The sequence below is a fragment of the Podarcis tiliguerta genome (genome assembly GCF_965153285.1).
Source record: "Podarcis tiliguerta genome assembly, chromosome: 1".
In the NCBI taxonomy this organism is placed as follows: domain Eukaryota; kingdom Metazoa; phylum Chordata; class Lepidosauria; order Squamata; family Lacertidae; genus Podarcis; species Podarcis tiliguerta.
Window position 1 is genome coordinate 83,170,924 of NC_139534.1, and position 17,883 is coordinate 83,188,806.

General features: G+C 45.1%; 2 protein-coding genes and 1 long non-coding RNA gene across 8 annotated transcripts in view; 2 read left to right on the forward strand and 1 right to left on the reverse strand.

Moving 5' to 3' along the window:
* Positions 1–8,662, forward strand: part of LOC310680697 (uncharacterized protein) — a 101,135-nt gene extending 92,473 nt beyond the window's left edge. For 2 of the 6 annotated variants that reach the window (XM_083447704.1, XM_083447703.1), the window contains exon 5: positions 7,886–8,660. The gene's annotated coding sequence lies outside the window, so the exon portion shown is untranslated. Of the gene's footprint in view, positions 1–7,885 lie in introns of all 6 variants that reach the window. The other 4 variants (XR_014512874.1, XR_014512875.1, XR_014512876.1 and 1 more) reach the window with 4 other exon arrangements.
* On the reverse strand, positions 1,799–16,524 carry LOC310682192. The gene is made up of 3 exons (XR_014513764.1): positions 16,424–16,524; positions 1,966–2,050; positions 1,799–1,895 (listed from the first exon to the last, which is right to left on the reverse strand). It is a non-coding gene; the product is annotated as an uncharacterized lncRNA (long non-coding RNA).
* A 97-nt stretch (positions 16,525–16,621) lies between these two features.
* Positions 16,622–17,883, forward strand: part of HSD17B12 (hydroxysteroid 17-beta dehydrogenase 12) — a 52,759-nt gene continuing 51,497 nt past the window's right edge. Inside the window, exon 1 of the mRNA XM_083440904.1 lies at positions 16,622–17,053. Coding sequence (XP_083297030.1) covers positions 16,882–17,053 — 172 coding nt within the window. The 5' untranslated portion in view covers positions 16,622–16,881. The remainder of the gene's footprint in view (positions 17,054–17,883) is intronic.

The window sequence follows — 17,883 nt, forward strand, 5'->3', positions numbered from 1 at the left end:
AGTTTACCCAGGACATAACCAGTTTCTGCATTTTGCATTCCAGAAAAATCATTATCAGTACACCTGTTTGGCCATTCATCTTTTTCCATACTTGGGCGATATTCTGATCAGGTCAGACTCACTCCATCAAGCTAGGAGCGATGTAGCAGAGACCATAGACTGCCTGCAGCAGCACAGATTCTTAGTGAAAATGGAGAAAAGCAAGCTGTTTCCAGTGCAGGTCATGTTGCCCTAGGAAGCTTGAAAGACACCAAGCAGGGCTTGGTGAGCCTCTCCTCAGAGCGTGTGGACAAGATTCGGACCTCGGTCCGACAGGTCCTGGGGGCAAAGAGGGCAGACACCTTCCAGCTGGCCAAACTGCAGGGGCACATGATCGCCTCCATGACCTGTGTGCCATGGGTATGATTTCATGCCAGACCCCTGCAGTGGGCTCTCCATCCCTATCAGATGGACATCATACAGCGGAGGCATGTCAGGCTGCAGTTGAGCAGGGAGACCAGGAGGTCCCTAGAGCTGGCTTTCCCCAGTTTTAGAGAAGGGGTGTTCTTTCAGGGAGCAGCCACAGGTCCAGATAACCATGGACATGAGTCTTTCGGGGTGGGGAGCACACACAGGTGATCATTATGCCCAAGAGACCTGGTCCAAGGAGAAAGCATACCAACCGATAAACTGTTTGGAGCTCAGAGCAGTCAGACTGGCCCTCCTCTGCTTCAAGAAGTTGGTGGAGGGAAAACGTGCTGATGCATTCAGACAACCTGGATACCAAATCATATAGATGCATGGAGGGCCAGATCCCAGGCCCCCATGTAGGAGGCCACCATTCTCCTGTCTTGGGCAGAAAGCCATCTAGAATCCCTATTGGCAGAGCACGTATTGTGCTCCATCACCAGGTATCTCAAGCAGAATGGAGCCTTCATCCACAGGTGTTCCAACAAATAGTGGACCGCTTCGGCTTCCCCAGGGTGGACCTGTTTGCAAGTTCAGAGAACTGAAAGGTGGGGCTCTTCTCCCGGTTCATGATGAGGGGAGCAATGGGCATGGATGCCTTGACCAGCTGTCAGGGGGACTTCTATATGTCTTCCCTCCAATGGCCCTCATCCAGAGACTGCTCAGGTGGGTCAGGTCCAGCCTGGAGAGATCATTGTTGTGGCTCCCTTTTGGCCAAGGAGGCCTTGATTTGCAGATCTGAGGGCGTCATCAGTAACAGACCCTTGGCCCCTACCTCAAAGGAGCAGTCTGTTGTCGGGAGAGGTCCACCACCCAGGCTCGGATTGGCTACAACTTCACGCTTAGCTGTTGAGAGGGAATGCCTAAGGAAGTTGGGGTTGACTGACTAGTAACCTCCACCATCCTAGCTTCCGGCAGAGTCCACTCAGCGAATCTACAAATTCACCTGGCGGGCCTTTGTCAGGTGGGCACGTAGAAATAAGGTGGATCCCCTAGAAGGACAGGTACCAGACATTCTAGCTTTCCTACAGGAGGGCTTGGAACGGGCTACGAGCAAATACTCTCTGCAGGCAGGTGGCAGCCTTGGGATCAGTTCTCAGATCAGCAGGAACTCCTCTGGGGTCCCTCTCCCTGGTAAGACGCTTTCTGTTGTTTTTTTAAAAAATATTTATACTTGTACATCATACAAACATTGAATAAAATGAACAAATAATACAAAAACACAAGAAAATTCAAACTAACTAACTCCATGTGGATCTTTATTCCTCATATCACTGGTTGTCTGTAATGATTAAATTAAATTTAATCGGTAAGACGCTTTCTGAAGGGAGCAGCGCTGCTAAAACCACCCTTGGAACCTCCACAGGGTACTGAAGGCACTCACAGAGCATCTCTTCACGCAGCTGCACTCTGTCCCCCTAGGGTTTTTGAGCTGGAAGGTCCTTTTCCTGGTGGCTGCAGAAGACAGACTCAGAATTCAACCTTAACAGATTGGAGGAGTGAATGTTGCTACTTAACCATGGTAAGTTCCTTTTCTGTAGGGAAAATTGGGATCCATGATGATGTGAGTTTGTCTCTGCCTATCTCAACACTGGCAGAAAGTCTTTTTTTAAAAAACAACAACTTTGAGGATACCTCAGGGGAGAGACAAAAATCAGAGATTGTGATTCAATAGGTGGGTACTGTTTCGTGTTTCAAATAGACAAAAATGTGGTTATGAAATCCAGGAAGTGTGGGTTCAGACACTGGATTGTGAGCACAAGCAAAAGGCAGGGATTCTTAAATGCTTCTGTGCTTCATCAGATTTTTGTATGTGACCACCAATAGTTAAGAGTTATTTTCCCCTAGAATATGTAAAGTGATAAAATAAAATTGGTTATTCATCAAGCACATCCTGTGTGGTGCAGAATACATGATCAAGTCCTTGTTAAATCAAACTTACGCTGCTAACAAATTTAGGTTCTAGTGATAAATGTTATTTACTGGAGCTTTATTCCTCCTCACTTGGAAGTGGCTTCCGCTATCAAAGGGCTTTCAGGATTGGGAAATGCTGCCCAATAGAAATCAATCACTATTAAAATTGCAGCTGACCAGAGGTGAAATCTGCCCAGTTCTAGGCCTACCATCAGGTTACATTATATGGATGGTCTTTCTTTTATACCTTGATCTTAAAATGCATCACAGATAAGCAAATTCAACTAGAATAAAAAGGAACAACTTCATCACCTCCTGGCAAATAGAAGGGGAAGAAATGGAGGCAGTGAGAGATTTTACTTTCTTGGGCTCCATGATCACTGCAGATGGTGACAGCAGTCACGAAATTAAAAGACGCCTGCTTCTTGGGAGGAAAGCAATGACAAACCTAGACAGCATCTTAAAAAGTAGAGACATCACCTTGCCAACAAAGGTCCGTATAGTTAAAACTATGGTTTTCCCAGTAGTGATGTATGGAAGTGAGAGCTGGACCATAAAGAAGGCGGATCACCGAAGAATTGATGCTTTTGAATTATGGTGTTGGAGGAGACTCGAGAGAGTCCCATGGACTGCAAGAAAATCAAACCTCTCCATTCTTAAGGAAATCAGCCCTGAGTGCTCACTGGAAGGACAGATCCTGAAGCTGAGGATCCAATACTTTGGCCACCTCATGAGAAGAGAAGACTCCCTGGAAAAGACCCTGATGTTGGGAAAGAATGAGGGCACAAGGAGAAGGGGATGACAGAGGACCAAACTGTGGGAGGCAGTGGAAGACAGGAGTGCCTAGCGTGCTCTGGTCCATAGGATCACAAAGAGTCAGACACGACTAAATGACTAAACAACAACATGTTAACCATATACAAAATTGCTTAGAAATCAAGCGGAAATTGGGCCATGGGCTGTTAAAAAGTGGATAGTTTTTGATTTAATGAACATCTCTTCTGAGTAAGATTGTTGCTGGAGCTTTCTCATCAGAGCACAGAGCAGTGCATGGAAGGTTAGCCTTGTTGCACTTCTGACATTCTTTCCCACAGCCACAAGGGAGCAGATCAGAGCAAGTTAGGGAGGCATGATTTGTTTATCCTGCCTTTATTCAAGGACTCTTCATGCTTACTCCCTGCCTGGATTTCTCTACCATGTAACTCTGGCTGTGTGCTACCTCTGAATTGTTTTGTTTATTGAGGTCGGTCCATCCAGTTTCATTTCTGTCATGTTCTTAGGCAGAAACACTGTTCAGTTACATGTATGAGTTTGTTGTTATGGGTATTCTAATGGGACTGTGAAGTCTTGGGTCCATTTCCAAAGAGACTCTGTTGTAACCTGCATTTGTGATGTGGATGGTTAGCTGGTTCTAGCTAACGTGGCTTTAGGAGGCCCCGGCATCAACAACCAAACGGATGAATAGGTGCAGTAGTCACAAACACATGGATACACATGCTGCTTGGGAGATGTCTGTTCCAATTAGACTGATGTTGCTTGCACAACCCTGTAAGAAAGGCCTCGTAGACAGGTTGCCTCTAATGTCAAAGACTTATCTTTGTCCCCTTAATGTGTAACATCTATGAACAGGACGAATTTGGACAAAAAGTGGGGGAGGAGTGGCAGGTACAAGACACATTCTTGAAATTTCACGTGATAGAGAGTCCCAAGTGTACTGCCATTCTTCAATAGTTTCATCATAAGGCCCACACAGTAGCAATGATCTGATACACAACGAATACATTGAAAAGTATTGCTGTATATCTGAATTGAGACAAACACCAGCTTAGATCAGATGGACGTTGCCTAGGAAGTATGAAGATGAGTTTGTGATCATGGTTGGGAAGGTGGTTGAACCCAGGCCTTGGTACAAGGAATAGCAACGGTAGGAAATGCAAGCTTATTTTCCCAAACAACCCATGTAGCATGCATAAGAAGACCACCCTAAATCCCAGTGGCAATTTTATACATGCCATTGCACCCTGCCTATGGTAACTTTAAGAAACAGGAAATTAGCTACTTTGAGGTTTCAAGCATGTTTTGAAGACCGAAGACATAGTAGCCATTGGTTTCAATACTGGGCAATTGTGATGGCAATTGTAGACGTGCTTGGCATACGTCTACATGCGCTTTCTGTGAGAATGTTTCTTTGTGTATCTGGATGCGTTAATGTAACTCTCTCACACATATACCGTTTTTTGTTTTTGCATTTGACCGTATAATTATGCATGCTGGATCCCACTTTATCTGAAACATAAGGCTACAGTATCAACATAGCATTTGCAAGTTGCCAAAGAACTTGGAAAGCTTTAGAAGAGAGGGAATTTGTTCATCTTCCATAGAAAGGAAATTGCAAAGCCTTCTGCAGATGAGACACATTAAAAAATTGGAGAAAATTGGCCAATGCCATTTAAATGTGTTCATAAAATAACAGCTGATAGAAAGAACCAAACTAAATTGATGACAGTATACATCATAACTAACTAACTAACTAACTAACTAACTAACTAACTAAGTAATGTTATTTGGTACCTCAACAGCTAAGGGGTCAAAGAAAGGAATCAAGTTCACCTTAATGAAAAAGAGATGTAGAGCTTTTTTTGTAAATGTGTTGGCTGCCAAAAATGAGATGAGAATCTCAATGATATGTTCAGACATGAAGAATCATTTCCTGGACTTAGAAAAACAACAGCCTCATCCACATGGAATGCTTTGTTGGAGCTTACTGATGTACTGCTAAAATTTGTCTGTTTACCATCATGTTACATTACAGAATATGCTATGCATCCTGTTGGGAGGTTCATCATACTGCTCTACGACCAAACAAGCACCTGTGCTGAAGAACTCTGTGAAAAGTATTCTGCCAACACGAGCTGCTTTCAAAGGCTTGCTCTTCCTTCCCCAATAAGCTATAGCTGGAAGTGACTGGATAATGGACTAAATATGAGAACGATGTAAAACAAAAACACCATCTGAACATCAGTGTTTGCTAAATAACCTGCTTATGCTGGCTCAGCTATTGGTTGCAAAGCACTGGAAGAAATCAAGCATTCCTTTTATGGATATGCGGCTTCAAAGTTTGGTCTCAGCAAAGATTGCCCACTTTTAAAGACTGGGACAGTGGAAAATAATAATATTAATAACAATAACAACAATAAGAATAACAACAACAACAACAACAACAATAATAATAATAATATTTGTACCCCGCCCATCTGGCTGGGTTTCCCCAGACACTCTGGGCGGCTTCCATAGAAACCAAAAATACACTAAAATATCACACATTAAAAACTTCCCTGAACAGGGCTGCCTTAAGATGTCTTCTGAATGTCAGGTAGTTATTTATCGCTTTGATATCTGATGGCAGGGCGTTCCACAGGGCGGGCGCCACTACCGAGAAGGCCCTCTGTCTCGTTCCCTGTAGCTTTGATTCTCGCAATGAGGGAACTGCCAGAAGGCCCTCGGCCTCAGCGTCTGGGCAGAATGATGGGGGTGGAGACGCTCCTTCAGGTATACTGGGCCGAGGCAGTTTAGGGCTTTAAAGGTCAACACCAGCACTTTGAATTGTGCTCGGAAACGTACTGGGAGCCAATGTAGGTCTTTCAAGACCGGTGTTATGTGGTCTCGGCGGCCACCCCCAGTCACCAGTCTAGCTGCCGCATTCTGGATTAGTTGTAGTTTCCGAGTCACCTTCAAAGGTAGCCCCACGTAGAGCGCATTGCAGTAGCCCAAGCGGGAGATAACCAGAGCATGCACCACTCTGGCGAGACAGTCCGTGGGCAGGTAGGGTCTCAGCCTGCGTACCAGGTGGAGTTGGTAGACAGCTGCCCTGGATACAGAATTGACCTGCGCCTCCATGGACAGCTGTGAGTCCAAAATGACTCCCAGGCTGCGCACCTGGTCCTTCAGGGGCACAGTTACCCCATTCAGGACCAGGGAGTCCTCCACACCAGCCCGCCCCCTGTCCCCCCAAAACAGTACTTCTGTCTTGTCAGGATTCAACTTCACACGGATAAAAATCCACACGGATAAACAATTGGATACCTTTTGTATTATATTGGAATGGAATTAAAATGTGAAGTACATCAAGACACACTGAATATTGTATAAATTCATTATTTTATGAAAATACTAACAATTGTTAAATATATGGATAAATTATTTGAAAAATTCAGAAATGCTACTTTTTACATTCAGTCAAAACCTTAAGGGCTTTTTGAGGTAATAACACATACAAAAAATTAAAGAATCTGCTTACTTCTGTACTTCTGTTAGCCTCTATCCAGCTCCAGGGGGCCATGATGGTTAGGGATGTAAGGGCCTTGTGCCATTTTTTACTTTAAAAATATGGGTAACTTGCAGCTTATGCACATTTAACTTTAGTGCATTCAGCTTCACATGGTTGGCAAAACAAGTTAGAAAGGGGGTGATTGTCTGGGGAAAAAGACTTTGGTAATCCCACCCACCCACCATATTTTGACGATATGCTGTTTTGGCTTTATGCACTATCCCCAGAACGTAACCCCTGTGTAAGTTGAGAATGGTCTGTAAATAAATCTGAAGATATTTCAGCCCACAGAGCAGTTTCTTACCCACTCAGCCACAGCAGCAGATAGAAATCAGGCACATGGAACATTTGTCTTCCATCAAGCAGTAAACCTATACAGTGGCATATGGGTTACAGGAGCCGTAGCATAGTGCAACTGCTCAGGTTTTGCATGACGTCCAGCCCCACTCTCAACCATAATGCATTCAGACCAGTGTTTGCACAATTTGTGTAAAAATGAAAGGTAAAGGTAAATGACCCCTGGTCGGTTAAGTCCAGTCAAAAGCGACTATAGGGGACGGCACTCATCTCGCTTCAGGCTGAGGGAGCCGGCATTTGACCACAGACAGCTTTCCAGGTCATGTGGCCAGCATGACTAAACTGCTTGTAGTGCAACAGGACACCATGAGGGAAGCCAGAACACATGGAAACGCTGTTTACCTTTTCACTGCAGCGGTACCTATTTATCTACTTGCACTAGTGTGCTTTTGAACTGCTAGGTTGGTAGAAGCTTGGACAGAGCAATGGAAGCTCACCCTGTTGCATGGATTCGAACCGCTGACCGTCCAGTTGGCAAGCCCAAGAGGCTCAGTGGTTTAGACCACAGTGCCACCCACACCTCTATGTACAAATTGTGTACATAAATGGGAATCCTGCAAAAAGCAGGGCTATCCACATTCCTCAATTCTTTTCTCGGCTCTTTTCCTTTCCCTACACTTCCTTTAGGATACTGGTTCTTTGTTTATACATTACCTACATTTACTTAATCCTCTTAAACTCTTAATTTAGATTACCTGCCTCCCAGTACCTCTTCCCAGTCTATCCAAATTAATAAATGGTAGATTTAAAAGTATTTTTGTGTGTGTTACCATGTCCCCACCCCAGCCTAGCTTTCTTTGATCCAAATGTTTAACACTGCTGGTCTCTTCTTTTAAACAGATATCATTTCTAATCAAGGACTGTGGACCTGAAGAAACTAAGTGTAAGTAGCTTCTGTTTTCTGAGTACTCTGTTTCCCTGTGCTTCTGGAGTAGCACATAATTTGTCTCAAAAATGCCAAGCCCATACCCTCTATGATGCAGCAGAAAACCGGGATGCCTGTCTTCTGGATCCACGTTGTGTGAATCATGTGACCCACATGAGAACATGCCCCCCCCCAAAAAAACCAAGATGTCCTGATTTAATTGGGACAGTTAAGGGGTATGCAAGCCAGCAAAGACTAGCCAAGATTAGATAGTGGTATGCTCCTTACCGGTAGCAATGAGCAGAAAGAGGCCTGGTTTGCACTAGAACTTTCAAACTGGGCCCCTTACGTTCCTTTTGTTATTTTTCTGTGCACATTCATCTAGAAGACCCACATAACTCAGTTAAACTACTGAACTTACATATGTAGAATCTCAAGTTGCAAGAGAAAAGATAGCAACACACCTTTTGGGGTGGTTTGCTATGGTCTGAATTCTAAAAGAAAGATTCAGCCCAACTGTCAGGCATAAACAGAAATAGCACTGGGTATGGGTGCACAGGGTAATTTTACGACATGAAAATGTAATTTTGCATTGCCTTGTTACCGCACACTGTATCTTCAATAAAGGTTTGGCTGTCATTTTGCTTGAATGCGTATTTTTGTAAAACTCCCACAAGAATGGCCAGGCAGGTCTTACAGTCTCACTTTTTATCATGGCTCACACATTCAAATTCACATTAAAAAAAAACAACCCACATTCTGTCTACCTCCAGCTTTATTTCATCCAATATATCAGTTTCCTGGTATTTGTTTTTTGTTGATTTATTTTCTGGCCTGAAACAGCACTACAGTATATGCAATTATAGGTAAAGGTAAAGGTACCCCTGCCCGTACGGGCCAGTCTTGACAGACTCTCGGGTAGTGTGCCCATCTCACTCAAAGAGGCCAAGGGCCAGCGCTGTCCGGAGACACTTCCGGGTCACGTGGCCAGCGTGACGAAGCTGCTCTGGGGAGCCAGAGCCGCACACAGAACGCCGTTTACCTTCCCGCTAGTAAGCGGTCCCTATTTATCTACTTGCACCCGGGAGTGCTTTCGAACTGCTAGGTTGGCAGGCGCTGGGACCGAACAACAGGAGCGCACCCCGCCGCGGGGATTCGAACCGCCAACCTTTCGATTGGCAAGCCCTAGGCGCTGAGGCTTTTACCCACAGCGCCACCCGCGTCCGCTTATGCAATTATATTCTACAACAATTATTTGATTGTTACTTCTGGTTTGGTAGCCTAGAGGTCTTCCTTCTCTGCCTCTCCTTTTCTGTATCCAGTTGTAGTCGCAGAATAAAAGGACAGACTCTTGTCAAAAGCTGTAGCCCACCAGCCATATTTGGGCGTTTGGTTCCACCTGACCATTTTGTTGCAATCCCCTTGTGACTGGGCACAACTCCCCCTCGTTACTGTGCTATGTGATGCTTTAAAATGAGCATCCTTATTCACCCTGCAGTCCCTAAGCCCTCTGACCAGGCTTTGTTTGGAGGTGTCAGGGAGGGAAGTGTTCTTTTTCTGCTCTTATATGTAGTCTGCTGTACTGCAGTTCTGTAGTCACCTGATTTTGATTTATGAGAGTAGCATTGCTAAGCTGGTAATAAGTAGACCATTTATACTATTCCTGAAGTCAGGGTGAGCCTGCCTCATTAATTATTGCTCTGAGAATGGGTTACATAAGTCATGTACGGGCAGGGGTGTTGCCAGAGGGGAAGGCAGAACTACTCAGGTGCTCATGAATTCAGCAAGCCACCATCTGGTTTTGGCAGTCTAGCAGGTTGGAATCTCCTTAAAAGTGCAGCATAACTTCCATTAATTGTAGCAAATCCTATGTAAAAATTTATGGGGATATCCTAGTAAATCCCTACAAGTGGGCATGCCATTCACATTCTGCTCTATTCCATGTTTCTTCTATGATTTCCAGTCTAAGATATACAAATGGGCTTGGGGCAGCTTGATTTTCTCTCATTCCACTGCCATTTAGAATCATAGAGTTGGAATAGACCACAAGGGCCATCGAGTCCAACCCCCTGCCAAGCAGGAAACACCATCAGAGCACTCCTGACATATGGTTATCAAGCCTCTGCTTAAAGACCTCCAAAGAAGGAGACTCCACCACACTCCTTGGCAGCAAATTCCACTGTCGAACAGTGGGATTAGAAGTGGGAGCGAGCACCCTTGAACTCAATTGGACTTACATCTGAGTAAACATGGTTAGGAATGTGCTGCTAGACTGCAAATCATTTGGAACAGAAGTAGTGCTTCCGAGTTTAAATAAACTTTGACATAGAACCACAGAACTAGTCCAACCCCCTGCAATGCAGGTATCTCAACTAAAGATGGCCATCCAACCTCTTCTTGAAAACCTCCAAAAAGGAGAGCCCGCCACCTTCCAAGGAAGTCTGTTCCACTGTCAAACAGCTCTTACTTTCAGAAAGTTCTTCCTGATGTTTAGTCAGAATCTCATTTCTTGTAACTTGAAGCCATTGGTTTGGGTCCTGCTCTCTGGAGCAGGAGAAAACAAGCTTGCTCCACACCCAACTCCCTCAACTATTCTTCATAGGTTGGTTTCCAGACTGTTGATCATCTTGGTTGCCCTCCTCTGCACACATTCCAGCTTGTCAATACAGTGGTACCTCGGGTTACATACACTTTAGGTTACACTCCGCTAACCCAGAAATAGTACCTTGGGTTAAGAACTTTGCTTCAGGATGAAAACAGAAATCATGCTCCAGCGGCATGGCGGCAGCAGGAGGCCCCATTAGCTAAAGTGGTGCTTCAGGTTAAGAACAGTTTCAGGTTAAGAACGGGCCTCCGGAACGAATTAAGTATTTAACCCGAGGTACCACTGTATCCTTCTTAAATTGCAGTGCCCAGAGCTGGACACAGTACTCAGCTGTGGTCTACGATTACTTCCCTTGATCAGGACACTATATCTGGGCATAAAGTTATAATTAAAAAATGGGAACTAACAAAATTACTTGGCACAAACGACAAGGGTAAGTAATAGCGGTATGTTGGTGCACTTCTAATTAACAAATTCTGGGCAATTTAAATCCACACATGCATATTGTACCTTCCTGCTGACAAGCAGGAGTGACTTCATATAGTAACTAATTAACAGCAAGCCTGGGAATTGATGCACTATTTCTAAACTGATTTCATCTTGCCAAATAAGCACTCACAAGAACAGCTTCTCGCAGTTGAACAATCCCTACAATAGTTGTGGCAACCAAGGCTTTGTACACATGCCAGTTTAAAGTGGATTTCACGCATCACTCGTGGGTATGTTTTCATGTTGTCCACAGAATGTTGTACTCATCCAAGTGAGATGGTAGTCCAGCAGCCCACACTTTATCAGTAAACCCCATATTAAATAGAGAGAAACAGCTAATGAGGTACGGGAGAAAGGGGAAATCCAACATAAAATTGCATGTTACCCAGCTGTGGACATACTGAAGTGCCTTGTGTGGGTGGGTTTTAAAAGCTTACACTGGCTGCCGGTTGGTTACCAGGCTAGATTCAAAGTTCTTGTGTTAATTTGCAAACTCTGTAACCATTTGGATCCAGGATATTTTAAGGACTGCCTGATCCCTTCTGTCATTACCCAATCACCGAGATCCTTAGGGGAGTCTTTGTTGGTGGTCCTTCATGGCTCAGCTGCACAGCTCATTACTACTAGAATCCATGCATTCCTTGCTGTGCTCCCCAGCCTGTGGAAAGTCCTCCTAGCTGTGATGAGACACTGGCACCATCCTTGTTGAACGTCAGGTGCATGACCAGTATTTTCTTATTCCAGCAGCCATTTTATGGTAGTGTTTGGGTTTCTGTTTGGTTTAATGATGAATTCTTACTGTTTTATTCTCTGTATGGTTTATTTTTATGTACACCAAATTGCTAACGATTAAGTGGTATATAAAGGTAAAGGTAAAGGGACCCCTGACCATTAGGTCCAGTCGTGACAGACTCTGGGGTTGCGGCGCTCATCTCACTTTATTGGCCGAGGGAGCCGGCGTACAGCTTCCGGGTCATGTGGCCAGCACGACTAATCCGCTTCTGGCGAACCAGAGCAGCGCACAGAAACGCCGTTTACCTTCCCGCCGGAGCAGTACTATTTATCTACTTGCACTTTGACGTGCTTTCGAACTGCTAGGGTGGCAGGAGCAGGGACCGAGCAACGGGAGCTCACCCCGTTGCGGGGATTCGAACCGCCAACCTTCTGATCGGCAAGTCCTAGGCTCTGTGGTTTAACCCACAGCGCCACCCGCATCCCAAGTGATATATAAATGCACCAAATAAATAAATATCAGGCGTTGACAAAAGTCTGTATCCAAATAGTTGGGTTCTGGGAACTAGAGGAAGCTGTCTGTCAAAGCGGTCAGAAGCAGATGCATAGGCAGGGGTCTAGTTTCAGAGCAGCAGTCGAGATAGGGACATCTCCCTTATATTAATGCAAATGAAGCTGTTCGCTGAAAACTAATACAGTAATGCTCTTTTAAAGTTGGTTTCAAGGCAGCGCTTTTCAAGTGATGCACTTTTCAATTTCACCATGAGTACTGGATGTAGCTGCTGGGAAGAAAGACTTCGGATAAGAGGAGCATCTCTTAGATGGGGCAGCTGGAAGGGAAATGTAGGAAAGTCATCACTGCCAATTTGTTCAGATGCTTCTCTAGTGATCTCTGCACACTCCTGCACTCCCAGCACTCGGGTGTGGGTGTGGGTGCTATCACGCAGATGACCACCATTCCTCAATACCCCAGAGAGCGCCTGTGGATTCCAGACTTCTTTGGTTTGGTTTTTCTTCTTCAGCAGCTGTGCCACCAATTCTACCAGCACTACTGCGACTACTGATCCCACATGATTCAGAGTGGTTCACAAGAGGCTGGCAGGCCAAATAGCAAAGGTTGTCAGGTCAGTTCCAGCTCAGGCCAGCAGTTCCTCACTTCTGGGTTAAAAGAATGACTTTCAAAATGGCCTACTCAACACAATAAGTCCTAAGTTCATCCTGCTTTACTAGTTTGGCATTTAGAAAGTTTTTGCCTAAGGAAGGAAGGGAATGTGAACAAACTGACAACACCTGTAGCAACTCTATTATGCAATTTGGACACTAGAGGCATATGGCTTAACCTGGTGGGGCTGGGAAAGCTGCCCACACATTAGTATTGCACAGAGAGAGTTTGTGATGCCAGATTTCTAAACCATCTTTTGTAATCCATCCTATAAGGCAACTAGCTTCCTCATGAAGTCATCGCCTGGGATGGTGGGCCATTAAGAAGAACAAAAGGCAATGGGTCATTAAGAGAACAGAGGAAATGGGGTTCTGTGCCAGATGGCAAATGGGTGCAGGCCCTCTTCCAGCTCTCTGGTAGAGAAGGACAAAAGCCTGAGTTTGAAAGCAGAATTTGTGTTATGTGAGTTAGAAGCTGAAAAAAAGCAGCAAGCAGAGCATCAGAGAGCAATGTTTGATTTCTGATTGAATCTAAAGCTGCAGCTATTAGAGAAACAAGACCCTTTTAAGGTGCTGATGCTGTAGGCTCAGGTTGTAAATAAACTATATATCAGAAAGACACCACAGTCTCTGCTGTCCCTCAATTCCAAAAGGAAACATGGACCCTGAGTGAGTGCCTGGAATCCCTGGAAGCTTGCTCAGAAATTGGGGTAGTCAATAATATTTTAGTCCACAGGGTGCCTTACACAAATTTACCTTTTGTGTTGTTGCCACATCTATAGGTTATGTCCTGTCCAAAACATGTGGATAAAGGCTCTTACTTAAGCAATAGATCTTTGTTCAGACAAGTAACAGCCATTTTCAGTTTATAAACCAAGGCTCCCTAATTCTTCTGAATAGGACAATAAAAAAGCAAACTGGAGCTGGTACTTTAAGACATGAAAACAACCAAGGTATCAAACACCACTATCATACGCTGGCATGAATTATGAGAGATATAAAACTAGGTGAAATGAGAGCAAAGTATTTAAAAAGATTTTTTAAAAAAGTTTTGACATTCCTACTTGCTAGTTAACAAATGGAGCAATGCAGATAAGAGCTTAAAAGAGAGTAGAAAATTGTCAGAAAGACAGCAAGAAGAAAACTATCCATTCATTTGCACAAAAGCTACCGGTCACAAATGAAGTGATACACATTGGGGCAAAACAATTGCTAATGGAGTCTGAGCTGGTGGTGACAGACCAAGAAGGAAACCTTGAGTTTGTGGTTAATAGCTCAATAAGGTGATGACCCAGCATGTGGCAGGTATGATAGAGAAATTTCATGTAAGGGATCATTAGGAAAAGGATTGAAAATAAAACTGCCAATCTCTATGGATTAACCATGATTGGAATATTGTGTAAAGTTCTGGTTGCCCCACTTCAAAATGGATACAGTGGTACCACTTAAGCTAATGGCGCCTCCCGCTGCTGCCACTCCACCTCCACCCAATTTCTGTTCTCATCCTGAAGCAAAGTTCTTAACCTGAGGTACTATTTCTGGGTTAGAGGAGTCTAATCTGAAGCGTCTGCAACATGAAGCGTCTGCAACCTGAGGTACCACTGTATTGTATAACTGGAAAAGGGCAACCAAAATGATCAAAGGGGACAAAGTGACTTCCCTATGAGGAAAGGTTACAGCATTCGGATTTTTTATTTTACTTCAGAGAAAAGGCACATGACACATGACAAATATATAAAATTATACATGGTGTGGAGAGTAGATAGAGAGTAGTTTCTCTCCCTCTCCATGTTAGAACCTGGGGCAATGCAATAAAGCTGAAAGTTGGAAGATTCAGGACAGACAAAAGTACAGAGCATTTCCTGCTCCTACAGGAAGTAGTAATAGCCACCGGCTTGGAAGACTTTAAAAGATTAGACAAATTCACAGATGATAAAGGTATCAATGCTGTTTACTTGATGGTACAGTATATCCCCCATTGTTGAAGTCAATACAGTATGTGTCAATACCAGGGCTGCAAGTGGGGATGGTGCTCACGTCCTGCTACAGGCTTCCCACTGCCATCCAGTTGGCTACTGTGAGAACAGGATGCTGGATTTAGATGGGCCTTTGGCCTGATCCAGGCCTCTTAATTTTTTCCAGATAGTCTCTCCAAGTGACTGGGGTGGCACATAATGTGTTCATTGCTACAACTGACACTCCAGAAAATGATGTTGAGATAATCCTGCTTTTTCAATCATTGCTAAATTTTAACTCCCACACAACTGGGCATTACCAAGTTCTGTAATTTCATATAGTGTGTAATGGTTGAGATAATCCTCTATAATCCTATAGGTTTATTCCGCGAGTCGCAGGATACCTCACAAACCTCCTTGTGTACATTTTCTTATGGTGAAAGCCTACCCACCATCTCTTACACTGGATAAACTGAATGTGCACCAATACAATATGAAGGTGCTGTAAGAGATGGACATCAGAAGATGATAGCTGGGTATAGAAGTTTTCCATAAAGGAATCAAGTCAAATGTGCCTATAAACAAAATATCTGCAATCAAATGCTTACTCTAAGTAGTCAATCGCCAACAATAAAAGTGTATTTAAAAGCAATTTGAAGTCCACTATAGATACAAACTGGGATAAATATATCTAATTAAAAGTGTTGCTGGAAAAGGAACAGCAAAAGTAACAGAAGTTAGCTTCAAAGTGAAGCTAAGCTCCCGATTTCTCTATCATATCCGAAGATCACAGGGCAGTTCACAACACACACAAAAAACCAAAATGAGAACACAAAATACTTAATAAAACAAAAACAAAACCAATAATCCTTTTTCCACAAACACATTTTAAAGGCCACAGAATGTCAATCAGCCAAAGCCCTGGTTATAGAGAAAGGCTTTTGCCTGGTGCCCAAAGCTATAATATGGGGCTTTCACCCCATATGCAAAAAGCTAAAAGAGCCAATGCAACCTTCAGCCAAATGATTTATATACACATGAACAAAGAGATGAAGTGAAATGTCTTGGGACCTATAGCAGATACACCATGCAGGAAAAGTCACATAGCTGGCTGCATACCTGCAAGAAATTCGGGTGGTTCAAAAGTATTTGCCAATGCACGTGAAAAGTTGCGTACAGATCTTAAACAGATACCGTGTGCCTTGCAAGGCACTTGTTGCTTGCTGATAACATCATTTCTGAAGAGATACCTCCTCCTGGGGAGCATAGATTTCCCCACTAAGGCACAGAGCCTGCTTGCACAACCATCTACGGGGGAGGGAAGATAATTAGTTTTATTACGAGCTACTGTCTCATTTCCTGACTTATGCCCCAAAGAGGGGAAAACACTGTGGAGGACAACCACACACAAATATCTCTAAGCAGAGTGGAAGAAGAACTCAGCGGGGCAACATCTCAGCAGTAGAAAGACTTCAGGCATGAAGGTCCCACGATCCTCTTTTCATCCAGCACGTAAAGACATTGGGATCTGCGGCCCCTGTGGATCTTGCTTCCCGATGCAGTCGCCTCACCTTTGCCTCATGGATGGGCCGGCCTTGAGCGTGGACGTTGGACTCCACGCGCGAGCCGCCCGATTGCTCCCCGCCTTCAATTTACCCGCCGGGGAAAAAACCGCCCACCTGCTTACCGCGTGGCCACCGCATGAATGAAGAAGGCCTCGGCCTATAAGAGGCAAAGGAATAGGCTCCACCCCACCCCACCCCTGACTGCGCACGCGCGAAGGGACCGGCTCCTCTGTGTGGAGGAGGGCGGTTTCGAGGAGAAATAATGACTTGAGTAGGCCTCCGCGAGCGTGGACTCCCCGCGAGCTGCAAAACGTCCAATAGGAGGGCGCGCGGGGGAAGCGGCCAGCCAATGGCTATGCCGCGGGGGCGGGGCTGTTCCGTGGGACAGGCCCGGCGGAAACCGGGCGGGCTCATTCTCGCCTGAGCCGTCTCGTCGCTGTGGTCGCAGGAGCTGCGGCGGCGCTATGGGGGCCTCAGATTCTTTCTTGTCTTCCTACGCCGGCCTCTTCTACTGGGTCGGGGTGTCGAGCGTCGCCTACTTCGTGTGGCTGCAGCTTCAGCGCGTAGTTTATGCCGTCCGCCTGTGGGTGCTGGGCAACCCGGCGGCGGTGGGCCCTCACCTGGGCGCGTGGGCAGGTGAGTCTACCCGCCCTCCGCCGCGCCGGTGCCCCTTGGCTCGGAATTCTCCAGTGGAGGCCTCGGCAGCCAGCCCCCGTTTCCCTCCCTTGCTCCCTCGAGGTCTGGCCGGTGCCTTCCCCTCCTAGGCCTCTGTTCAGCCCCAGCAGTTCTCGGCTGCCTTCGCATCTTCTCCCCACTTCGTCAAACTCGTGCACGCCTTTTCCCTCCTGCGCAAGTGTGTTTGTGTCTTTCCCTTTTATGTTGGCGGGTGATAACTTCTGAGCGTTTCTCCTTCTTTTGAGAGGAGCCCTCCTGGCTCACCCCTCCTCCTTAACTGGCATCGGAGGGGAATAAAGTGCGGTACACACTCAAGGTCACTCGCCACGGATTAGCCGATCACTTCACATTCTGCTGATGCTGCTTTTCTGTAATCGGCGTTGTGGCAGATTTGGGGCGGGGAGAGTAAGGCTGTACTTTAATTGTTTAAATTTCTCTGCCCAGCGAAAGCTTCAGCTGCACAGTAAGATTCGTAAGATTAGTTCTTGCTTTTATACTGGTAGTCAGGGTTTTAAAAAACCTCTTTTCTGATGCATACTTCTAGAGGTAATGTTTTTAGTGATGTTGGTTATTGATGTGGATGGTTTTCTGGCCACATGCATTGGGGTGGGGGTGGGGAAGACATTATCTTGTTAAGTGTTGTGATTCGGTTCCGTCTTAGAGATTTAGAGTTCAGAAGCAGGAATTGGTAGTCATTATAGATTTTTTTGATCCAAGGAAAGTGGGGATAATCCTTTGTATCTATCTGCCTTTTGGCCCTTTCTCCCAAGAAATATTTATTTAGGGTCATT